At 38.5% G+C, this 23,493-nt stretch overlaps 1 protein-coding gene and 1 long non-coding RNA gene across 6 annotated transcripts in view; one reads left to right on the top strand and one right to left on the bottom strand.

Annotated features, from left to right (window-relative positions):
* Nucleotides 1-7,474, bottom strand: part of LOC139973544 (ficolin-1-like) — a 56,383-nt gene extending 48,909 nt beyond the window's left edge. The window contains exons 1-3 of one of the 4 annotated variants that reach the window (XM_071980302.1): nucleotides 7,404-7,474; nucleotides 2,277-2,352; nucleotides 1,312-1,420 (exon numbers count right to left, since the gene is read on the bottom strand). In XM_071980302.1, the coding sequence (XP_071836403.1) occupies nucleotides 1,312-1,420; nucleotides 2,277-2,299 (132 nt within the window). In that variant the 5' untranslated portion in view covers nucleotides 2,300-2,352; nucleotides 7,404-7,474. Of the gene's footprint in view, nucleotides 1-1,311; nucleotides 1,421-2,276; nucleotides 2,353-7,361 lie in introns of those variants that run through there. The other 3 variants (XM_071980301.1, XM_071980300.1, XM_071980304.1) reach the window with 3 other exon arrangements.
* The window catches only part of LOC139973550 (uncharacterized), a 287,989-nt gene continuing 269,639 nt past the window's right edge, over nucleotides 5,144-23,493 (top strand). Inside the window, exons 1-3 of one of the 2 annotated variants that reach the window (XR_011795241.1) lie at nucleotides 5,144-5,271; nucleotides 5,638-5,838; nucleotides 6,280-6,335. This is a non-coding gene — a long non-coding RNA (uncharacterized lncRNA). Of the gene's footprint in view, nucleotides 5,272-5,312; nucleotides 5,839-6,279; nucleotides 6,336-23,493 lie in introns of those variants that run through there. The other variant, XR_011795240.1, reaches the window with a different exon arrangement.

Genomic DNA, 23,493 nt, shown 5'->3' with positions numbered 1-23,493 from the left:
GTCAATATTACTAGATTTTTTGGCGTATATATAGATCATGAACTTAAATGGTGTGACCACACTACAACTGTCTGTAAAAAAGTTGCAAAAACACCGGTGTTTTAGCTAAGCTTAAGCATTATCTGCCACAACACATTTTAAAGATTCTCTATGAGACATTAGTCCAGCCACATATTACATATTATTGTAACATATGGTCTGGTACTAGATATACCAATCTGAATCCCATTTGTATTACACAGAAGACAGCTGTCCGCCATATAACACATGCCAAACCACGGGACCACACAAATCCTCTTTTTAAGCGTTCTAATTTGTTAAAAACTGATGACATTATTAAGGTTAACCTTGCTATATTTGCTTATAAGGCATGGAATGGACTGTTACCAAATGCTTTTAATGACTACTTAATATGTAACAGTGATATTCATCATTACAATACCAGATTTTCAGGCAAAGCACATTATAACAGGTATAATTCTACAATGGGGATGTTATCACTAAGGGCACGTACAATCAAAACATGGAATTCTCTATCAGACAATATTACAAATAAACCTTCTGCAAAATCATTCAGAAGAAACTTTATTCAAAAAATTATTGCATCTTATTAATTGAACATGTTCATTTTTTCTTATATATTTAGTTTACTTTTTCCTTTCTTTACAGGGAGTCCTCTACTTTGTTAACCATCTGAAGGTTTTTTAGAGGACTTCCTATCACATTGTATATATTCACGTGATAAACAAATAAATCAATCAATCAATAATATGACAATGTGATTCTGGAAAGTGGAAACATTTACATTTTTCAACCAGTTCTTTTCTCCTCTCCAGTCCCGGGTGTAACTGCACAAGTTGTTACTGTATACTTATTAGTTATTCAGGTCACAAATTAAAACACTTTCATTCTTAGACAACTTAACTTTAAAGTTAGTACCCAAATGACAATTTGCTCCGTACACATAAATTTGTGAACCGGTTTCCTTCCTATCAACTTTCACAGTAATGACTTAACTTCTGCCGCCGTTGTTGATAGAGCAGAATTCTAATCTACCAGTTGTACATGCACAACAACAACAATAAACTCTCTCAGCAATTAAATTATCGTAAATCTTGGTTCCTAATTTTGTGCAAAGAAAATTGTTTCGAAAGTTTAAATATTAGGCACTGGCCTACATTGCAGGAATCTTACAAATTCTTCTTTAGTCAAACAGGCTTCTCAAATGTATGAAAGTTTATTGTGTAGAACAAATTAATAGCATTAATTTAATACAGAGAGTCATGCAGTGAGCGTGTACTGTGCACTTACTTGCCGAGTCTCAGCTTCGATGCCTCCTGGTACTAACTTGAAGTTATTGTCAGGATCCAATCCCGACTGTCCAGAAAGATATGCCGTCTTTCCATCAATCACGACTGGGCTACATTTTTATTCAAATAGAAAAAAAACATGTTTTATGCTTCAAACTTAAAGGGCATTTGTCTCCATTAAAAGAGAAAAGGAAATTAGAGACATTATCACTGTAGTATTTTCTAAAGTTTGCATTAATGAGTATGAAATGTACTGTACCACTAGTACAGCAAGGCTGCTACAGTAGGCTGCTACTCCAACTGATATGCAAAAAGTGTTTACTAAGTACAAATGCAAAAGAGTTGAATGCAAAATGCAAAAGAGTGAATTGATGCGCAAACATTATGTTCTGAACCAAAGAAATTGATCACAGGAGAATACAGTATTTAATGGTTAGCAGTTTATCCCAGCTGAAATAATGTATGCAACTGTAGATGAAAAACACGCTAGAATTTATCCAAATTCACACATATTTAATATCACCATCTAGGTTCTTCTTACAATCTTTCAGTCAATGAACAGTAATAAGTACTCATGTAGTTTAAATGCATTTACTACAAACTTTTTAGTAATAACGTAGTTGCAGCAAACAAAAGTACACTGTCTTCCAAAATATATATACTGCTCTCGTTATAGAGATAAGATTACTAACATCAGGTAATCTTACCGTCTAATACCATATTCAAATATTTGCTTAAGTGTAGGCATAAGGAATTATGCATACAATTTCACTGAATAGCACAAGTATTACATTTTCATTAATAATGAAGTAGTCCCATAAGCAGCTCAGTTTCTAGTCCATGTTTCCAAGTTAAAATTCTTATGCTTTAAAATATAAACAGAAAGTGAGCAATAGAAACAATATTTCTGTTCTCTAATGAAAAACAAATAAATACAGATTGATGAAAAGCATTCATGGTTCTCACCTGATGGGTATTGGAGCTGCCATGTTAAATCAGGAATACAGTACTGGTAAGCTGACAGTCAGACTCTGTGGCAACACTGTGAACAGTAACCAGTTAGACATGAGAATGAGCACAAGAATTTCATTTGGCATGAATCATACCTGAGTTAAAAATATTGTAGGCTATGGACTACTGTATTTAAAATTATCCTTAATTGACTTTAGACTAGGCATATTGGTACAGTACAATATGACTAGTCACGTGTGTAACCATTGTTAGATTTCTTTGTAGGTTAAAGGGTGTGAAGACTTGCGCAAAAAGAATTGTCTAATGCCGGTAATCTGACCTTGTTTTGAATGAGGTGTAACACAAGTGTTAATCACCACCATCGATCCCAGAAAATACACACACAGCTTGCTACCGGACGTCGGTATTTAGACACTAGTGTACAGTCAGTACATACAGCTGCAGTCAATACCCACAGCACAGTGTATGAACGATACAGCGATGGACATCTCAGGTCCAGCTAAAGATAACAAGGTATCACGTTTCAATACTGTTTGCATTTTGTAGCGACACAAACAAAACGTCACTTGCAAGCAAAAGGAAGTTAACTTTTTCAGATGGCCGCACGCGGTTTGGGGCGAGTCTTCAATGCCTTTAATGTTATGATTTTCAAAATGTAAGGGATTTGGTTAGATTCTCATTTCATTTCATTTATTTTGTTTATTGTATTAGGGTATAGGCATGCATGTGCATCGGAGGACACTAGAAAATCATTTAACTTGTTTTCTTCAAATTTTTGCAAACTATAACTGACCATTAAGGAAAAAGTAAAGGAAAGAAACATGAAGAATGTGACTTGTGGAATTTATTTAATAATTTATCATTACATTCAAATAAATCAGTATCTTCAGTGTCAGTACTAGGCCTACTTTAATAATTTATTTGTTCAGTCTAAGAACTCTAACTTACATTAGTGCACCAAAGTAACTTAGAGTTCTGCAGGTGGCATACTCCTATTAGAGTCTATATCAATCCGCTCGATTGTTCTTCTTCAGGAAAAGTGCCAAAAAGCAGCGGGAGAACATCTTTTGTGACCTGTTATCAATCATAATCTAGTTTTTTGTGGCTTGCATGTTGAAGAGCATGAATGGAAGTACATGTGGTGAAAAAAATTGGGTCAATTGAGGCAATTTTAGACCCCTTTAGGCGTCCCGGGAGCAGCGTAGGAAATTTGTTTACCACTGAGTGAAGAGGTTTGTTTACAAGTGACGAAAACTTCCGGCTCAGATAGCAAAAAATCTTCACGGTCATGGTACGGAAACTTGATGGTGCCATGAATGGCCAACTTGTCAGCTATCTGGTGATGGGTAGCGTCATGGGCGTCATCAGGTGGGGGACGGGGGGACATGTCCCCCCCCCCACTTTCAAAAGTGGAGGGGATATCATATCATTTGTCCCACCTACTTTTCAGAGCAGTTATTAAAAAAATCACATGCATATGCGCGATTTTCTATCACAATTGCTGAGCTGATTCAAGTAGAATCTAACTTAAGAATCATTATCAATAAATTGCACTGGAAATTAGAACAGTGCTTGGCTCTTTATCCCCTTCGCGGTTGCTACGTCTCCTGCTCATCTCCCCAGCAGGCTCGTGCACAGCCGAACGTTCATTCAGTGCTCTTCGACGCATGAAGACCGGGCTCCGTTGCACCATGACACAGCAGCGCCTTAACCATCTCATGATCTGCCATGTGCATTGCGATAGGCTGGCAGCGTTGAGTCCACAGAGAATCGCAGAAGAGTTCATCAGATCATCAGACAGTCGTATACCGATTTTTGGGAACTTCTGACACTGCGGTGAATCCTCCTAAGTTGGGTGTTGGGACAAGCACCGAGTGACCCAGTGACATATTCTGCAAATATTTAAGGTCAAGAAATCTGGACTCCCTTGGCCCCTGCTATCTATCACTTGCACCGTCATTTATCTCCCATTCTCCCAATATCCTAAATCTGCCCATTTAATTCGTTCGGGGGGGGGGGGGGAGAGACCATTCGAAAGTGTATTGAATCTTGCACACATGTTCTTTGTATGGGTTCCAAGGGATTAGGTAAGCCATACAGGTAGATGGTGATGAGTTACTATGTTCATATCACTACCTCCAGTCCCTTGGACTGGACGGACGAATATGGGTGTAGGGGTTAAGTAATTAAGGCTACATGTATTCGCCGGATATGGTAGATCTTTATTGTTGAGTGCCGGCTAGGCGCTACACACGCTCTGCGCACGGTGCCTTTTTCTGATTATTATTATTAAAATACCTGGGCACATAACAACTGACGTCTCGCACCTACATGCATGTATTATATATAACACTCCACTCATCCCGGAGGTGACGGCGCCATTTTTTCAATATTTCGTTTGAGATGGACGCTGTGTAATTCGTCTCCCTTGGTGTCAGAACGGCATCTTTCTACCAGTACTTTCTGTCAGAATTTAGTTTTGTGAGACAAAATTTCTCCTCACAGATCTGGTTATGATGTAACTAAAAACGACTCAGGAAGGCCGTCTCCTGCGATCTAGGGGGTCTTATGTACCCAAAACTTTCTGGTACGCTACGCGCCAACCAATGCTGGCGCTCCGCTTAGATAGTATAGTTTCCCCCTCACTTTCTGAAACCTGCTGACGCCCATGGGTAGCGTTTAGATTTTTACGCATAAATTAGTATTACAGCCTTAAAGTACCACAAAGAGCATGTGCGTTTCATATACATTAGGCTAGAATAGCCTTCTGAGCATTTCTAACCAGTTTTCCTCCCCAATAAATATTGGGTCGATAAGCCTTGACCTACCAAAGCTTCCGTAGTATGATTCCTGCCTTGAATCTGCTAAGTAGGTGCCAAATGCACGAAATTCAAAATCCTTCAGAATCAGACCAAAATGCCTGCAGTGTGTTTGACGTGAACGACTAAGTTCAGTGAAATTTGACATCTGTGGGCACCTAAAGTACATAGTAATTATACTTTGGGTTATTTTTGCTAAAGTTGGAAGTACCTGGTGTTTAACTAAGGACAAAAACTCAGTTTCAATGCATGAAATACCCCTAATGTTGTTAGCTTAGGCCTAGGCCTCAGGTTCATAATGGCGCTACGTTAGTATCCTAGACCAAGTCTACACCAGCTGTAGCACAATGTTGTATGAGGTCTGTATCCTAAGTGGAGTGGCTGCTGAGGGCTAATACCTTGCACAGAGAATGTTTTGAGTCTTATTTAGCAAATAATCCACAAAGGTATGCATTTTCTGCTTCTGCCAATGTGCATCAAGGGGTTTTTGAGCCTACTCACTCCTCATTAGTTTTCTGTTGTTTTGTCAATTTCAGAGAAAGTTGATGTGCTAAGTCCTCAGCATGCACAGCGATATACTTTGAATGGGTGTGGTATCAATGGACTCAACTGGTTAGATGAGGTAACAACAAATCCCAAACAACTCTGACAGCAGAAAGAGATATCCTGATGCGCTTCCATGGGAGATCTACTGTAGTAACTATAGGAACCAGTGCTTGCCACCAATGGAGAATAAGGTAATTTGACGTTGTTGTTCTCTGCCGAGCAACAAATTTGAATGTTTTATCATGAAATATGCCCCCCTATCCACCTCTCTTCTCTTATAACTGTCTTTAATACATTGTAACAACTAATGTACAAACCTTTAAATGGACTGGATATGCTCTTGAGGTGAACAGTGTATCTAGATAGCATTCCAGTAAGCTTTCCTTTTGACTACTGTAATACTGTTACAGTGAGCGAGGCTGTTGTTTACAAATCCCGATGATCCAGTTTTGGCAAAGAACACCTTCAATTCTCTTCTTTTATTCTTAGTAACTTAACAGTTGCACTGGAGTGACATGCAATATCAGTTTAACATGTTCCAAACAGTTCAGGAATACATTGGGGTATGTCCTGTGGGTCAGTTTGTGAGGAATCTGCTGAGCTAAACAAAAGTAGTTTTCATCACTTTTCAGAGCCAGAGACGAAAAAGCCCTCACCGCTAACCCTTCTATGGATGATGTTTCTGCAGGTAGGGCAAGCCAGACTAAGTGGACTGTGATCAGGGATACCAATAATACCTGCAAGAATCATAGATGCACCCAAATTGGTCAAGCTTATCAAAATTGGTGACTGGAAGTGTTGTTGCAGACATAGACCTGGTTACTGCTTACACAGTATTGCTCATGTGTATTTACACACTGCACCGTGCATACTGAAATCTCTGAAAATACATCTTTATGGACCTAAAATGATAATTGCATAGAATTCTGTTGTGGTTTATATTGTGACGACTATGAAAAGTATCTTTTTTGTAAAAAAAAAAAAATCATTTTTCACTTAAGGTGGCATACTCCTATTAGGAGTATGGTGAAAAAATGTGGTGAAAAAATGTGGTGAAAAAATTGGGTCAATTGAGGCAATTTTAAACCCCTTTAGGCGTCCCGGGAGCAGCGTAGGAAATTTGTTTACCACTGAGTGAAGAGGTTTGTTTACAAGTGACGAAAACTTCCGGCTCGGATAGCAAAAAATCTTCACCGTCATGGTACGGAAAATTGATGGTGCCATGAATGGCCAACTTGTCAGCTATCCGGTGATGGGTAGCGTTTAGCTAGTGAAAACTTCTATCTAGACTTAGAGACCACATTACTTTTGTGATTTAGTGTGTAAGTCAATGAGGCTTTTAATGGGCGTATGCTACCTGCAGCAGAGGCCTAGCTATTATTATAGTGAAACACTACAACATAGGCTACATCTAAAGCTAGTCTAGTGCTTAGACTCTGTATCGTAACCACGACCCTAAGAAAAAGAAGAATTAGTCCTGTGTCAAACTGCTTCAAGTTCATAGGCTTCAACCTAACCTATAGCCTAGTATAGCTGATAATGCCTAAATAGTAAGACATTTTGACGTCAATATACTGTATAGGCCTAGGCCTAGACCTGACTAACTTCTGTACTATCATGATTAGGACCAAACGTAAGTTTAGGCTAATTCCTTGCAGACAGTAATGCATACAACATAACTTTTAGTGAATATTTATCTTTAATGGTCACAAACCTACTGAAATATCAATGTACTTGCAGGTTGAGAATATCTTACTTTCGACGCGACCCCTGACAAGACAACCTTAACGTAAAGTTTAAGAGCAACCAGTTCTGCGAAAGTTTACTGAAAGTAGCATACGCCTATTACAGGCCTCATTGAATTACACACTAACTGATAAAAGTAACATGATCTGTAAGTCTAGACGAGTTTCAACACAAACAGGACAATAAAGTGCCCATGCTTCCTACCACATAGATCATCATAAGCTAGAGAAATTGAAATAATCCTGTCACATGACATGGATTAATGCTCTCCCCGACAAGCTTTCAATTTTTGCAGGTATTTTACAATCGTCATAATCATACGCAATTAAAGGGAAACAATCTCCGTCCGTACCTATACTATTAAATTGTTTTAATGGATAAACTTTTGCGGTTGCCTGTGGTCAGGCGCGTAGCCAGGAATTTGCCAAGGGAGGGGCGAAACTGTAAATTCGGCATTGCAATCTATAACAGCCGTATCTCCAGTGGCGGAGATTTCTTGTCAGAAGTGGGGGGGGGGGGGTTGCAGGCCATTGATGAAATAAAAAGTCATAACTGCTGGCTAACTATCTAAGTGGAGCACCACCATAAGTTGGCGCGAAGTGCACATGAATTTTTTGGCAAATATTGCCTCCCAGATTGCAGTAAATGGCACTGCCCAGGCCTTGAAAAGCTGCATATAACCAGGGGCGTATGCATGATTTTCTAACCCGGGGGCGCGTATTACTATATAATCCGAGCGCCACCATTGGTTGGCGCGCAGCGTACAAGCAAATTTCTGGTTTTGGTACCCCCAGATCACCGGAAATGGCACTTCTCGGGCTTGAAACTGACCAACCATATGTACACTTTTGCCTGAGAACCAAGTTATTTCCAAATACTTTTTTTCTCATCTATAACCTTTTTGAAGATTGTCACCAGTCACACATCATGTTCGACTTCATCACATATCCTGTGGATCATTGCTTTTGTAGGTGATTCTTCATCGCGGCCCACAATATCCGTCAGCCCCACTGTTCAGAATTTGAAAATTCACAATTCTCGTGAATAAATTCACTTCAAAACATACCCATAATGTTGCACAAAATATCATCTATGGACAACCGATATAGAAAAACCTCCTTCAAACCCTAACAGACGGGTCAAAATTGCACGAGTATGATGAAGTATGATGAAGAATGTTGGTTAGGGAATTTTCGAAAATTCAGACGGCTACTAAAAAATTTCGTTGAAGGGAATAAAAATATACCAGATATTTCCGAAACCGAACACTTCACACATCGACAGTTTTGAGCATGGGCGCAGATCAGTCTTGGATAATGGTGGGGACGCGTGTCTGTTCTATGACACTATCTAAGCGGAGCGCGACCATGGGTTCGATTTTTTGGGGCAAATATACCTCCCAGATCGCCGGAAATAACACTTCCCAGACCTAATGATGCTCCTTAACCTCCTTAAGTTTTAGATCTCATGGCTTTAGTTTGGAGAAATACATGGGCGTCTGCAGAAAGAAAATCAGGGGACAAATAATCCAAGTAGACTTTTGTATATACGATGGGTCTGGGGTCCTCTCCCAGAAAACAAATATAGACTGCCGCAAATGCGATTTCCGTCCTATATTTAACAACTGTGGATAAAATACAATAAAATGAGAACTGCTGCATGTCATTTGCACAATGCTGGATCAAACTGCGCCAAAGTTCAATACAGGGGAACTTGAAATGCAGCTATTTGTGAAGACAAATTGGAGGGGACACGGTATATCATGTCCCCACTGCTGAACAAGTTGGCGGGGACGCGTCCCGCTGTCCTCACCAGGATCTGTGCCCATGGTTTGGAGGCTGTTTATCGTGGAACGCCATTTTCATGCTCACTGATATGATGTGATATCTGCTGTTTGCTTTACAAATTTGAATAATTTTGTCACTGTTCCTCTTTCTCTTTCCGTTTTCTTGCCGTATTTTCTACTCCATCCTTTTCTCCTTTTCTCTCTTTCTTCTTTTTCTTTTCCTTCCTTCACCTTGTTGAAGTTGGCAAGTGTATACAGTTCCAAAGCTATTCAACAGCAACAAAACGTTATTTTGTGTATGTCTGTTGTGGGGTGAAGTTAGCGCTATGAGCTACATGTTCCAAAGCGCAAGGTGGGGGAAAGGGGCTAGAAATAATGTGTGGGTCAATTCTAACTCGGTTTTCGGTCGTTAATTGTTGATGTAGCCTACCAGGTAAAAGGTTGAAATGACTTTAACAATTTCAAATTTTATAATTTGATTTATTATGCCATTTGGAGCACATAACATAGGCTATAACAGAACATTACTGGCAAAAACTAGGGGGGTTGATTGTGTGGGCCAAGCCCCCCTCTTCAAAAAGTTGGGGGGTTAAAACCCCCCAACCCCCCTGTTTCTCCGCCACTGCGTATCTCTATATACGGCTCTGCAAACTATCTAAGCGTAGCGCCACCATGTTTGGCGCGAAGCGTACAAGAAAATTTTGGCTGAAAATGCCTCCCAGATTGCTGGAAATGACCTTGTAAGTTGCATCTTAGCATTTTCTCTTTTGAAAATACTAGCGATATCATAAAAACATTAAAACCCCCTTGCAGCTACGCGCCTGCCTGTGGTTTTATTTTGCCACCAAGGACTTTCGTTCCTTACAATTGAATTGGTAAAATTGTTTCACTTTCAAGGAGAGGACATTAAGCCAAATGAGAGTGGGTGAAAAAAGCAAAGAAAAACTTTCAAAACGTTTATTCAACAGTCCACTCTTAAAAGTGACCGATGTCTCTCCATAGTGTTTTGAAATAGTATCAAGGTGGTGGAGCCTTTTCTTAGTTTTAAAAATTCCAGTTTCTCCATCAACTGTATAGCTTAATCCATTGGTCGAAGATTATTACGTAATTTCACACAAGTTGTTTTTTACCAGGTCTTACAGACTGCATGGCGTTAGTTCATTTGTTTATCAGGTTTGAGAACTTGAACACATAATAACAGTGTAGTGATATTATAATTATAATATATAAATATAATATATATAATTACAATATATAAATATAATATACCTCTATATAATCACCGATCGCCATTCTGGTTTTCTTCTTTTGATTCAACATTTTCAGATATTCTTTTATAGATAATAATTATTTACTTTGAAACAATCAGGGGCACAAAAGGCAAGTGCCCCGTTGTTTTGTGAATAACCTCAACCTCTTGGCTAATAACATGCGTAGCATTTATGTTACCCTTCTAGGGGGAATCGTGATACACACCTGGCGATGGGCACACAGCCACAGTCTCTAGGCAAGGGGCTGGGGTTAAGAGCGAATTAGTAGGTTCGGTTTTGGGTTTTTCTTGCCCAGGTTCTTTCCTTGGTGACTTTTCCTTAAAAAGTACCTCAAACATGCCTTCTTCAATAAATTATAAGTGCCCATTCGTGGCGGGGGGGGGATGCCTTTTGCCCCTTTCTGTAATTTAAAAGTGATACTTCATGTACTTTCGTATCGACATTAAACTCAAACACACAATAATAACGACAATAAGAGAAATTATAGGTCTCTGAAATGTATTCCAATGTATACGTGGGGATCCAAGTTTTGACGTCGTTTATCTTAACAAAATCGGTGGAACATGGAGTTGCCATTTAAACTCCCTGCATGGGTGTAGTGTGAAACCACTGAATTTATTATGCCATATAAAGTAAGTTGTTATACTTCTAAGCATATAATAGGCCTCCAATGGCAGGGGCGTATCCAGGGGGGCGCAACAGGCGCGCGCCCCCCTATTGGCCGTCACCAAAAAAAAAAAAAATTAGAAAAAAAAAAAAAAAAAATTGATGACGACCTTTATGTGAGATGTCCGTGATCGCTCAACCCCCCTCCCCCTCCCGTATGCTTTATTTTTTGTTTGCCAAAAAAAGGTTCTGGCGAAGTTCGGCGGCATAATAGTTTTAGAAACATAGATGGTAATTGTGTTTGTATTATCACTATAAACACTAAGTGACATGCCAGCCATACTAAATTGTGCATTTTGTGTCCATATTTACTGGAAATGTTGCTTATTATTAAGGTCGAAAAATGGATCACATATGGCCATGGGCGGCGATCCTGGGTGGAGGGGGGATATATCCCCCCATGAAAATGGGTGGAGGGGATGTAATGCACCATATCCCCCCCCCCCCCACCAAATGCCAGGGATAAGAATATTTTCATGCCTACATTTATGCATCTTCGTTAATGTACGGCTCTTATTTAGCTTCATTTCTCGCCTACCAGAAACGCAGTGCGATCTTTTCAAATAAAGCATCTTTATAAAGCAAAAATAGTTGACTGTAGGCTTCATTGGCCCTATAACAACAAAATGTATTATTGCGCCCACGGTATTGATATAGTACATATATGCACCCTCATAGTATTCATATAGGCCCTATAGTAGGCCTACACACGTACATGTTCCCTCGAACAGCTGAGAATCTCATGTAACCAGGGTAATGCTTAATACACGTTTCACCCGGATGCCCTAGCAATCGGTACCTAGGAATGTAACTATGTGTAATTGTGTATTGCATGTGTATAGGCCTATAATAGCCTGCATGAGGCCATTTTCTTCATCGAATAATATAAAAGAGCTCTCGAACATTCTAACGTTGCGCCTGAAACAAGATTGACAGGGGCAATTTTCCCAAAATAACACCCGAAATTTAAAAAAAAGTATTTTGGATCCTGATTATGAGATATTTCGGACATGACATCTCTATTTTAAAGTTGGGTATATGCCGCTTGGAAACCTCGGGAAGTGCCGTTTCCGGCCATCTAGAGGGTTTGTTAATCCCAAAATGTTCTTGTACGCTTCGCGCCAACCCATGGCGCTACGCTTAGATAGCCAACAAGGTCATATCCCCCCCCCCACTCGGTAGTACGGATCGCCGCCCACGCATATGACACCATTTTGCATTTCAGCCCTTCTTCGAAAGCAAAAATTGTACACCCCTCCCCCAGGACGGCGATCATTCATGCCTGGCGACCCCCCCCCCATTGGAAAATCCTGGATACGCCCCTGAATGGTACTATAAAACAATAGAAGACTGCCTCCACGATATGAGACAATGGAGTAATAAAAACGGTTGGGCAAACAATATATAATTTAGATGCAATCAACCGTGTTGGCCATAGTTAAACTATACATATATATATATATATATATATATATATATATATATATATATATATATATATATATTTATATATATATATATAAATATATATACATTGGCATAGGAAGGTACTTTTGAATGGGGGGGCTGAAGACTGATGGCAAGCCTGGGGGAGGGGTCTAAGGGGAAGGGGTGTCCCCTCCCCTTTGGAATTTTTTGCATTTCCAGGTGGCCTCAGATGCAATTTGGTGCAATATAGCACACTTCAACACCCACTCCATTTTGTAAACTTAATTTTGTATTTTCACCTGGCCTTAGATGCAATTTGGTGCTCCAAATGAGATTTTTTTTCTCATTTGGAAATGAAAAAGGGGTTTTCTGACTTGCGAACCGGGGGGCGGAATGATACTTCCGCCCCTCCACATTTTTCACTGGGGGGGCTGGCGCCCCCCAGCCCCCCGGTTCCTACGCCCTTGTATATATATATATATATATATATATATATATATATATATATATATATATATATATATATATATAGTTTAACTATGGCCAACACGGTTGATTGCATCTAAATTATGTATTGTTTGCCCAACCGTTTTTATATTAATATATATATATATATATATATATATATATATATATATATCTACACTCTAAAAACAAAAGAGTGAACTTAAAAATTAACTCCAAAGGAGCGGAAATTCACTCCATTAGACAACAGAAATCTTCGTATTCCAAAGCGAAAGTACTTAATATTCACTCTTTACAAAGGAGTGAACAAATGAGCCAATCAAATGCTAAGAACGCTCACTCTTACTTTGGAGTGAAGGATCAACCAATCAGTCAGTACGCGTTTCTTCGAATACAGAAATATTTGTAGTTACGCCATTTTTTTTACTCGTTTGCCTTCGCTCGTTCTTGTCGTTTTACATCTTAAAACATGTCAGTTTCGCAGTGGCTTGAAGAAAGCGGATTTGGACGTGATGGTATTCAGTTATTTAGAGGTAAGGTTAACAAGCAAATGTTGAAAGAACGTGAAATTATATAGAATTTAGAAGGTTGCCATGGCCGCAGGTCGTCGTTGCCTACAGTCGATTGGCTAGGCTCTTAAACGTTACGCTTAACAGTGTAGCGGAAACATTTAACATTAGGCTTGGTACCATACACATTAACACATTGGCTAGTTGTTTGGAGGCACAGGCACTCGTAACGTTATGTAGGTGTATAGTATATAAACACGCCTACATAACGTTACGAGTGCCTGTGTTCGGAGGTAAGGCCTATGCCTAAGGCTAATGTTAGGCCTATGAGTAATGGGCCAGAAGTTAATGCAGCTGAGGTCCAGGAATTGTTTTTTCTTAATTAACGTTTTCCTTAATGATTTTTTGTTATTTCACGTATCAAGATGTAACGTCACAAACTGAAACAGAGACAGCAGAATTACCAGGTTGTTTTTGGATACAATTATTCACAGGTGGAAAATTCGGAATAAGGGGAAATTTCCTGAAAGAAAATTACAAAATAATAGTAGATACAATCAACTTCGGACGACAAACAATTGCAATGTTCAATCATAACTATCATGAATAGCAATAGCTAATAATATAGGCTATATGTATGTCCCTCTTTACAAAGTTCACTAGGTCTATATCAATTTAACCTCAATATACGGGAGAAAAATACTACATGGCATTAAGGTTAAATAGCATTTACAGTACAAACAGCAATGAGTAATACTGTAGAAAACCAGTCAGAGCCTTAAAGGAATACCAATATTAAACAACATTGCCTTTTACCAGTTAATACAACAAAGTTGAACCACTTTCACTATTTAATTCACAAGGGAATGCAAATATGGACAGAAAATACAATTAAACTTGAACTGTGTTGGATTATCCGAATGATCGATTACAATTCAGGTATGTTTATGGTCCTATGCAGCTGAGAAAGAAACTTATGCCAAAAGATTGCATGACCTTCTAACCCCTTAAAAGCGAATATCCGAAGAGAGTTACAAATGCCTATACACAGTGTATGGACATAGCAAATGAAACACCCTCCAAAGCAAACACAAGATTCATCTACTTTAAGATGGGTACTATCTGTGATGTTGATTAACTTCTTCATTCATAGTACTGTACAGACAGCAATGAGTAATAATGTAGAAAACCAGTCAGGGTCTGAAAGGAATATCAATAATTAACAACGTTGCCCTTTACCAGTTAATTATACAACAAAGATGTATCCCCTTTCACTATTTAATTCACAAGGGAATACAAAATTAATATGGACAGAAAATAGAATTAATCTATCAACTGTGTTGGAAAATCTGAATGATTGCTTACAACAGGGATGTTAATGGTCCTATGCAGCAGAGAGAGAAACTTATGCCAAAAGATTGATTGAACTTCTAACCCCTAAAAGGGAATATCCTAAGAGCGTTATATATGACTACACACAGTGTATTGTTCTGTTAGTGCAGTACCAAAGGTAAGGACCATTTGTTGTGTTTGGTGTAAAGGTTATTACCCTTCCTGCTTCAACTGTTGGATAGTTTTTAATAGACAAAATTGATAGTGATGTAAAGACGTTATTTTGTCAACTAAAGTGTACCACAGAATTATAAACTAAAAAAATCTGTCCATTATATCCATAACCACACATTTTTAACTGGGTAATAATGATTTGAAATAACTTTGTCGTTTCAGGTAGGCTGTGTGCACCAACGTTGGCCAATTTGTTAAGGAGAAGCCCCTGAAGTGTACCCAACCTTTTCTGCTGGGCCAAGGTCCAGACAGGAGGCCAACCCAATTCTTTTTCATTTTTGATTCAACAAGCTCACCAGTTTGGGACTCCATCACAGTTGCAATTGGCAGGATTTTAAAATTTCATTTGTTTTAATATTCATTTTGCCATTCCATTAACAACATTTTACAATTATATTTTTGAAGGGCTAATATTTAATGTGCATAGTAAGACCAGATAAGGTAAGTCCAAAAGTTAGGTCTCTGAATGTTTCTCTGACAAATGTGTGAGCATTCATAGATTCAAAGATTAAAGGTATGTAGACAGGTAGCTATTACTTCAGTTGAAATATCATAACCCCCCCCCAAAAAAAAATAAAAATAAAGTATATATATATATATATATACATATATATATATATATATATATATATATATATATATATATATATATATATATATATATATACTTTTTTTGGGTGGGGGGTGGTTTATGATATTTCAACTGAAGTAATAGCACCCTGTCAGAGGGGTTATGACATTTTGCTATCAAATTTTGTCAGCTTAAAATTAAAGTGGATATTACTTGAAAAGTGCAGCTGCTATTTTGACTTTTTCAGAGACCATCTTACTCAGAATTTCATACACTTCTATATGAATGGGAACTTTGACCTGTCTGTTTACCTTTAAATTCCAACTTTGGTTATTCTTTATTAACAAGTTTGATAGTTTTAAGAAGCATATGAAGGTATGTTTTATTCATTACGTACTGCTATGTTAGTAATTAAAAGGTTTAATTTAACCTTTAATGAATGATGCATTCTTTGTAAAGGAATTATTCAATAGCATATTATGAACTCAAAATTTAGACTACTTGACTAACTTTCTATTTTGATATATTTTTCATTCATCTTTATTACTTTACATGGTACCAATTAGAGCGGGAGCCCAGAGGGTTTGGTTAGCTGGGAAGGTAACCAATTGCCTTGTACATCACAATGTTCACAGTGCATTCCTGTATATGAAACCAACAAATGGCCATCGCCAGTAATTATTGGTGGTGGGGTACCCCTGCCAGTCATCAATAATTGACCCCTCACGGCTGACCTAGGTCAGCTCATGAAGTAACCAGTTGAAACCTACTGGAAAATGATGGTTAGGATTTACTTCATGTTAGGGTTAGGGTTAGGGTTACTTCATGAGCTGACCTAGGTCAATGAGGGGGAGGGGCATTTTGGGGGTCTACTGGCAGGGGTACCCTACCAATATAAATTACTGGAAATGCCCATTCCTTACACATAGAGTCCTGCCAATCATTTTCCAGTAGTTTTCAACTGGTTACTTCATGAGCTGACCTAGGTCAATGAGGGGAGGGGCATTTTGGGGGTCTACTGGCAGGGGTACCCCACCAATAAAAATCACTGGCAATGCCCATCCCTTGTATCTGAAATCCTAACCATCATTTTCCAGTAGGTTTCAACTGGTTACTTCATGAGCTGACCTAGGTCAGCCGTGAGGGGTCAATTATTGATGACTGGCAGGGGTACCCCACCACCAATAATTACTGGCGATGGCCATTTGTTGCTCTTGGGGCCATACCTGACACATTGTACTTACTTTGATGTGGTTACCATGAAAGCTGATCTAGGTTAGCTATTAGGTGACTTTAAAATTGCTCTCCCAGCCACACCCACCACAGCCGGTTTGTCAGTCGTCTGGTTTCATATACAGGAATGCACTGTGAACATTGTGATGTACAAGGCAATTGGTTACCTTCCCAGCTAACCAAACCCTCTGGGTTCCCGCTCTAAATGCATCTGTTTAAAAATTGGACACTCTTAGACTGTTTTCAGACGCCACCATTATTTTGAACTTTAAAACTCTGTTATGAGTACCCTATAACATGAAATTCTTTTAGGTGGGTATTGTTTTCAAAAAGCAAATTGAATTGTTGTGATCCAATTCCCATAGTTAAAATATTTAGATTTTTTTTTTTATTTAAATATATTTACTAGTGCCTTAATATGAATTAATAATAAGTGGTATGTACTGAGTTAATTTCTTTTCAAATGTTTGCATAAATTACTATTCTAAACCTAAAAGTGTTGCCACCCAGAGGGTTGACGGGTTTAGATGTACATAGGATGGAGCGTTTACTTACTATCTGTCAGGAATTAACCATTTTGCTGTAAAATATCGGTTCACCAGTCATAAACAGTAGTATCCCAGTGTGATTGTTGTTCTTCATACATTTTTCACAGATTTATAAAGACGCCAAAACGAGTTCGAAAATGATAAATGTTTGCATATTGCAAATTGAAATTGTAAGATTGAGTTATTTGCAAAAACATTTTTGAGGTATTGCCAGCACACTCTGGTACATGTTTCATAGACGTAACTAGAATTATTTTTTAATTATAAGACAATCACATTTGTATGAGAGGAACATACAAGTGGGGTGAGTGAATCATTCATTGCATATTTTTGTGCCTTTGTATGTTTGTAATTTTGCGTCATTCTGTGTTTGTATATGAAACTTGGTATCATTTTCACTATTTAATATATATTTAGTACCATAAATTGTTGTCTTTGTCCTTTTTTATATTTGTTAACAGTGTCTAAATCTAGTAAATCGTCTTATCATCAGCGTAGTAGCCCATTACATTGTCTTGATCTTTGGATGCATCCTTGTTTAGCAATATTTCTGTGAATAGATAGGGCCTTTCCATTGAGTCTCAAACTCATTCTATCAATCCCGTCCCTCAAAATCAGCTGTAAAATATCATTAACTCTTTAAAGAGTGAAATTCACTCCAAACGAGTGAAAATTCAAACCTTTGTTTTTAGAGTGTATGTATCCATTTTATCGCAGATATCACTTGTGTGATACAATCAAAGAGATATATCAATCGTATACATGCATGCAACAAAGCAAAGATAAATAAAAGAATATGATGATAAGAAAAGGTTGAAAAGAGGCAGTGTGTTTACTCATGAATCTTTTTAGCAATCAATAAAACGATGGTTTATAGAGAATCAAACTGATGCATGAGAGATTGCTAAAACTTATTAAAAATATGATATCCGATCACTCATCCGTTGACAATATAACTGTTTTATCATTAAAGATATAGATCAGGGTAAAGACAAAATCACACCTGCATGTAGCACACTGAAGGCATGGGCGTCAATCCAGGGGGGGGGGACGAGGGACACTTCCCCCCACATTTCGATGGGTGGAGGGATTCGGTATAAGAGTAATACATGTTCTCCCCTGTTATTTATTTCAGTCTTATTTCAATCATTCGAATTTGTAAAGCAAACAGCAGATATCATATATATTAGCAGCAGATATCACATCAGTGAGCATGAAAATGGCGTTCCAGGATGAAGAACCTTCAAACTGTCTGTGTGTGTAGTGTTCAGTTTCGGAAATATCTGGTATTTTTTTCATTTCCTTCAACGAAGATTTAAAGTAGCCGTTATAAGAGGTTTTAATATTTGTACATCAATACATGGAAAAAGATCCTGACGGGGACAGCGGGAGGCGCCCCCACCGACTTTTTTCAGTCGGGAGGGGGGGACATGATATACCGTGTCCCCACCAATTTGTCTTGACCAAACGTTGCACTTCAAATTCACCTGCATTGACCTTTGGCGCAGTTTGATCCAGCGTTGTGCAAATGACATGCTATAAAAGACGAGAATTAATACTAATGACACTGTTAGGCATGACTTATCCGCTGAAGTATTAACACATTCAATCATGTGAAACATAATCTATACAAGAGACTGGTAAATTGTGGTCAGCAAAACGGACTGAGTGCGAACAAAACAATCGTTAGCAACTCACATTGTGTGTTGCCAATTTGAGCTAGCTTCACGTCCAGTTCTCATTTTATTATATTTATCCACAGTTGTTAAATAGAGGACGGAAATCGCATTGGCGGCAGTCTATATTTTTTTTTCTGGGAGAAGACCCCAGACCCATCGTATACAAAAGTCTACTTGGGTTATTTGTCTCCTGATATTTTTTGGTCGCGCTCCGCTTAGATAGTATCCGAGAACAGACGCGCGTCCCACTATTATCCAAGACGGATCTGCGCCCATGCACCAATAAATTAACTGTGTCTGAATCTTCGAAATTTTCCTGACCAACATTCCTAAAATACTTTCCTCTACTCGTGCAATCTTGACTGGTCTGTCAGGGGTTGAAGGAGGTTTTTCTGTATTGGTTGTCCATAGATGAAATTTTGTGCAACATTATGGGTATGTTTTGAAGTGAATTTATTTCACGAGAAATGTGAATTTTCAATTCTGAACTAATAATGGGCTTAAAATCTTGAAAAGTGGGGCTGACGGGTATTGTGGGACGCGACGTAGAATCACCTACAAAAGCAATGGAGATACTATGAGGTCGAACATGATGTGTGACTGGTGACAATCGTCAAAAGGGTTAATGGATGGGAAAAAATTGGGAAATGCTTGGTTCTCAGACAAAGTGTACATCTAGTTGGTCATTTTCAAGCCCGAGATGTGCCATTTCCGGTGATCTGGGGGGGGGGGGGGTGTTTAAAACCAGAAATTTTCTAGTACGCTGTGCGCCAATCCATAAACGAGAGATTCTAAATCATCCAATCCTTAATTGCTAACAGCCGTTTATTGCTAAAATTAATAAAAAAATATGAATAACCATCACTCTTCCATTGACGATATAACCAGAATAGGCTAGCAGTTAAAATATAGATCGGGGAAAGAAATCTTGACCTTGTCATTGGACAAAAATTTCTGTTTCCACTCCAAGATTTGTCCGATGTTTATCAAATTGCTTTTCCTTATTGGTATTTGGACTGCTCGCAAAACCAGTGTTTGTAGCATGCACACAGTAGTTGTTAGCAAACAGTCTGTCTCCCTCTTTAATCAAATTCATAATTTGTTTAATCAAGTTAAAAATCTGTTTAATCAAATTAATAATCTGTTTAATCAAATTAATAATCTGTTTAATCAACCTAAATATGTTGATTAATCAAATTAATCATATTTTTAATCAAATTAATTAATTTGATTACTTAATTTAATAGTCTAAGTAATCAGATTATGGACCAGATGACCAGAGAGGGGGAGTGGAATGGGGTGACTAACTGTTCGGCTATTCAGGGATGGTTTTAGAGTAATGGGGGAGGCCATTAGCCGCCAAATCAAAACCGATATTCAGCAATAGTAATACAATAGTTGTGCCATTTTTCTACCTACGAGCAGGGACGTCGCTAGAGGGGGTGTGGGGTGTCTCACCCCCCCCCCCCATCTTGGTAAAACTGACGATAGTTGGAAAATTTGAGTGCGACAGTCGGAATTTCCGACTGTCGCACTCTAATTTTTCCGAGTGTCGTATCTAATTTTCATATATTCTTGTAATTTGTGAGTGACCTAAAATTTTCGGTCAAAATTGACCTTTAATCAGTCATATTTACCACGTTTTCCTTGTCACATTGAGAAATTGTATCTCGCGATCTTTATACTCCACCATACAAAACTTCGTATGATTTTGAATACTCTAAAAAAAAATGCCTTATAGAACTACTATACATCGTATACAATTAAAACGCTCAAAGCTTATCTACGGAAGCTTAAAAGTGCCATCAACATAAGAAAAACTTTGCCCCATAAGGTGAAATTTTTCAGTAAATTGGTTAGATTACAAGATAAAATCTTATCAAAAAACAGAAAAATGTTGGATTGCTCAGTTGCTTTAACTGAGCAATTGAACAATTTTCTGAAAAATGTTTAATTGACAACTTATCATATATCGTGAATTGGACGTTTACTGCAAAATGTTCAATTGTTCACTTCATTCCATCTGAGCAATTGAAAAAATTTCTGCAAAATGTTTAATTGACAACTTACCTTATCTCGTCAAATGGACATTTTTTGGGCAAAATGTTCAATTGTTTACTTCATTCCGACCGAGCGATTAAAATATTTTTTGGGCAAAATGTTTAATTGACAACTTATCGTATCTCGTCAACTCAACATTTTTCTGCAAAATTTTAATTGTTCACTTCATTCCAAATGCTCAGTTGGAATGAAATGAAAAATTGATATTTTTTTCATGTGAGTGATAAATAGTCTCACCCCCTCCCCCACCCCAAGAAAATAATATAGCGCGCTAGGAAAAAGCACCGTATTTCTTGGTAATTTCACTATGTCGTCGAATATAATTTGTTGAAAATTTGTTGTTTTCCTCTTTGTTACATTAACATAGCTTTTGTAGTTAGTAGTCTATGTAGCCTATCAAGCAGATAACTTATACTCAGTTGCTTACTCGCTTAACCAGAATGATTAATAAGTTTGTGAAGTGAGGGCAAGTGATACAACAGTACCGAAAAAAGTTCGGAACAAAAGTGTAGTCGCGAAAGACTGACTGACCGTATCGTTGACGATTAGTGCTGGGGGAGTGGGGGGGGGGGGGGTATAAGGCAGCAGACGGAATTTTCTGGCTCCAAAACCCATCCAGTTGGAATTTCAGCCACTACACCCCCCCCCCCCCAATCATCGGGCCTTAGCTACGTCCCTGCCCACGAGTGTTGTTATCGAGAAGAGAGAAACTAATTAGTTTCATTTACATTAACGGATGACTTGTCTTGTTATTTCAAATATACTATCCAAGAAATAGGAATAATTAAAGGGCTTCTGATTTACGAGATATTCAGTTTTAAAATATGCTAAAGCTCTGAATTTGTCATTTAAGGCTAAATGACTGATGACGTCAGCTCGTCGGTGCATATAGGCCTAAATGTTAATGTTTTATCAATTGTATTAACTCAAGTAAAATTTTATTCTTAATATCTTTATATACAAAAAGCAGAGCACCATTGGTCAACATTTACACTATTTATCATTGTTAAACTTTTAGAGTACTGAAGACAAATATTTCAGGCGGTAAGTCTTGTTTTCCTATTAAGTTTATGTGTTCTGACGGACGAACTGGACAGGGTGTTATACTAAGTATCCCAGCCGCTTTAATTGATAGGCCTCGGATGTATGAAAGGTTACTGGTTTTCTCAAATATTAAAAGACTGTGGTAAAGAAACACAACCTGGGGCGATAACAGAGTTGTTTAGCGGTCTAAATGCCAAAATTAATTATTTTGTGTCTACATTCATCCTAAAAGTTCTTTCTGAGTTCACGTTCTTTGAATATTATGTCTCTTCATCATGATCTCGTAATTGACTGTAAAACTGATAGTTGGGAATTTATAATCAATGGGCCTTTTATGATTTACGAAAAAGTTGTATTCAGAACTTGGGATTAATCTCGAAACTTTGTCATGGGAGAGGATGCGAGGAGGGCGGGGGGGTGGGGGGTGGGGGTGGTATGGGCAGTGTCGTAACTAGCTCAGTGCAGCTGGTGTGGACTCGTTTTGTCAGGGCCCTATGGTGAGTATGACCGATAACCGCCTGAAGATAAGTGCTTACAATAAGAATATTTATTAGTTTTCTGAAATAAAATGTTCAGTTCTTAAAGTTCTCTCATGATACTCCATCGAACTGAGAATTCAAACAAAACCACAGAGAAAGCCTCAGTATGCTATATCTAGGCGTCTACGTTGCCGAAAATGTACACAAATTCTCAGCCAAATCCAAACCATGATTGGGCTTAGTTGAATGAAGACTCTCTTCTGGGGGAACATTTCTATTGCTGCACCAGGGCTAGATCGCAGCCTGCAGCACCACTGTTGGGACTGTGGCAGGGAGTGGAGGAAGGGGAAGGGGATTTCTATTGCTGTCTCAGGCTAGATCGTGCCCTGCAGCACCACTGGTGGGACTGTGGCAGGGAGTTGGGGAGGGGAGGGGGATTTCTATTGCTGCACCAGGACTATATCACGCCTTGCAGCTCCACTGGTGAGCCTGTTGCAGGGAATGGGGGAAGGGGAGGGGGAATTTCTATTGTTGCATCAGGCTAGATCGTGCCCGGCGGTACCACTGGTGGGACTGTGGCAAGGAGTGGAGGGGATTGCACATCACCTGTTTATGGCTATGATTCTGGGCGAGTGGGCATACTCGAGAGTGGTATTGAGAAACCTCTTTTCTAAGGACAAGCAATTATCAGAGATTTTCCTGGCACCAGTTAATTGACTCAAGTCACTGTGTGACTTCTATATACCTGAAAGTTTAGTGACTTGAGCATTGCTTTGACAACACTGGCGTGATGA

Source organism: Apostichopus japonicus, chromosome 9 (genome assembly GCF_037975245.1).
Source record: "Apostichopus japonicus isolate 1M-3 chromosome 9, ASM3797524v1, whole genome shotgun sequence".
NCBI classification, from domain to species: domain Eukaryota; kingdom Metazoa; phylum Echinodermata; class Holothuroidea; order Aspidochirotida; family Stichopodidae; genus Apostichopus; species Apostichopus japonicus.
Note: the sequence above shows the minus strand (reverse complement) of the source record. Positions and strands in the feature narration are given on the sequence as shown.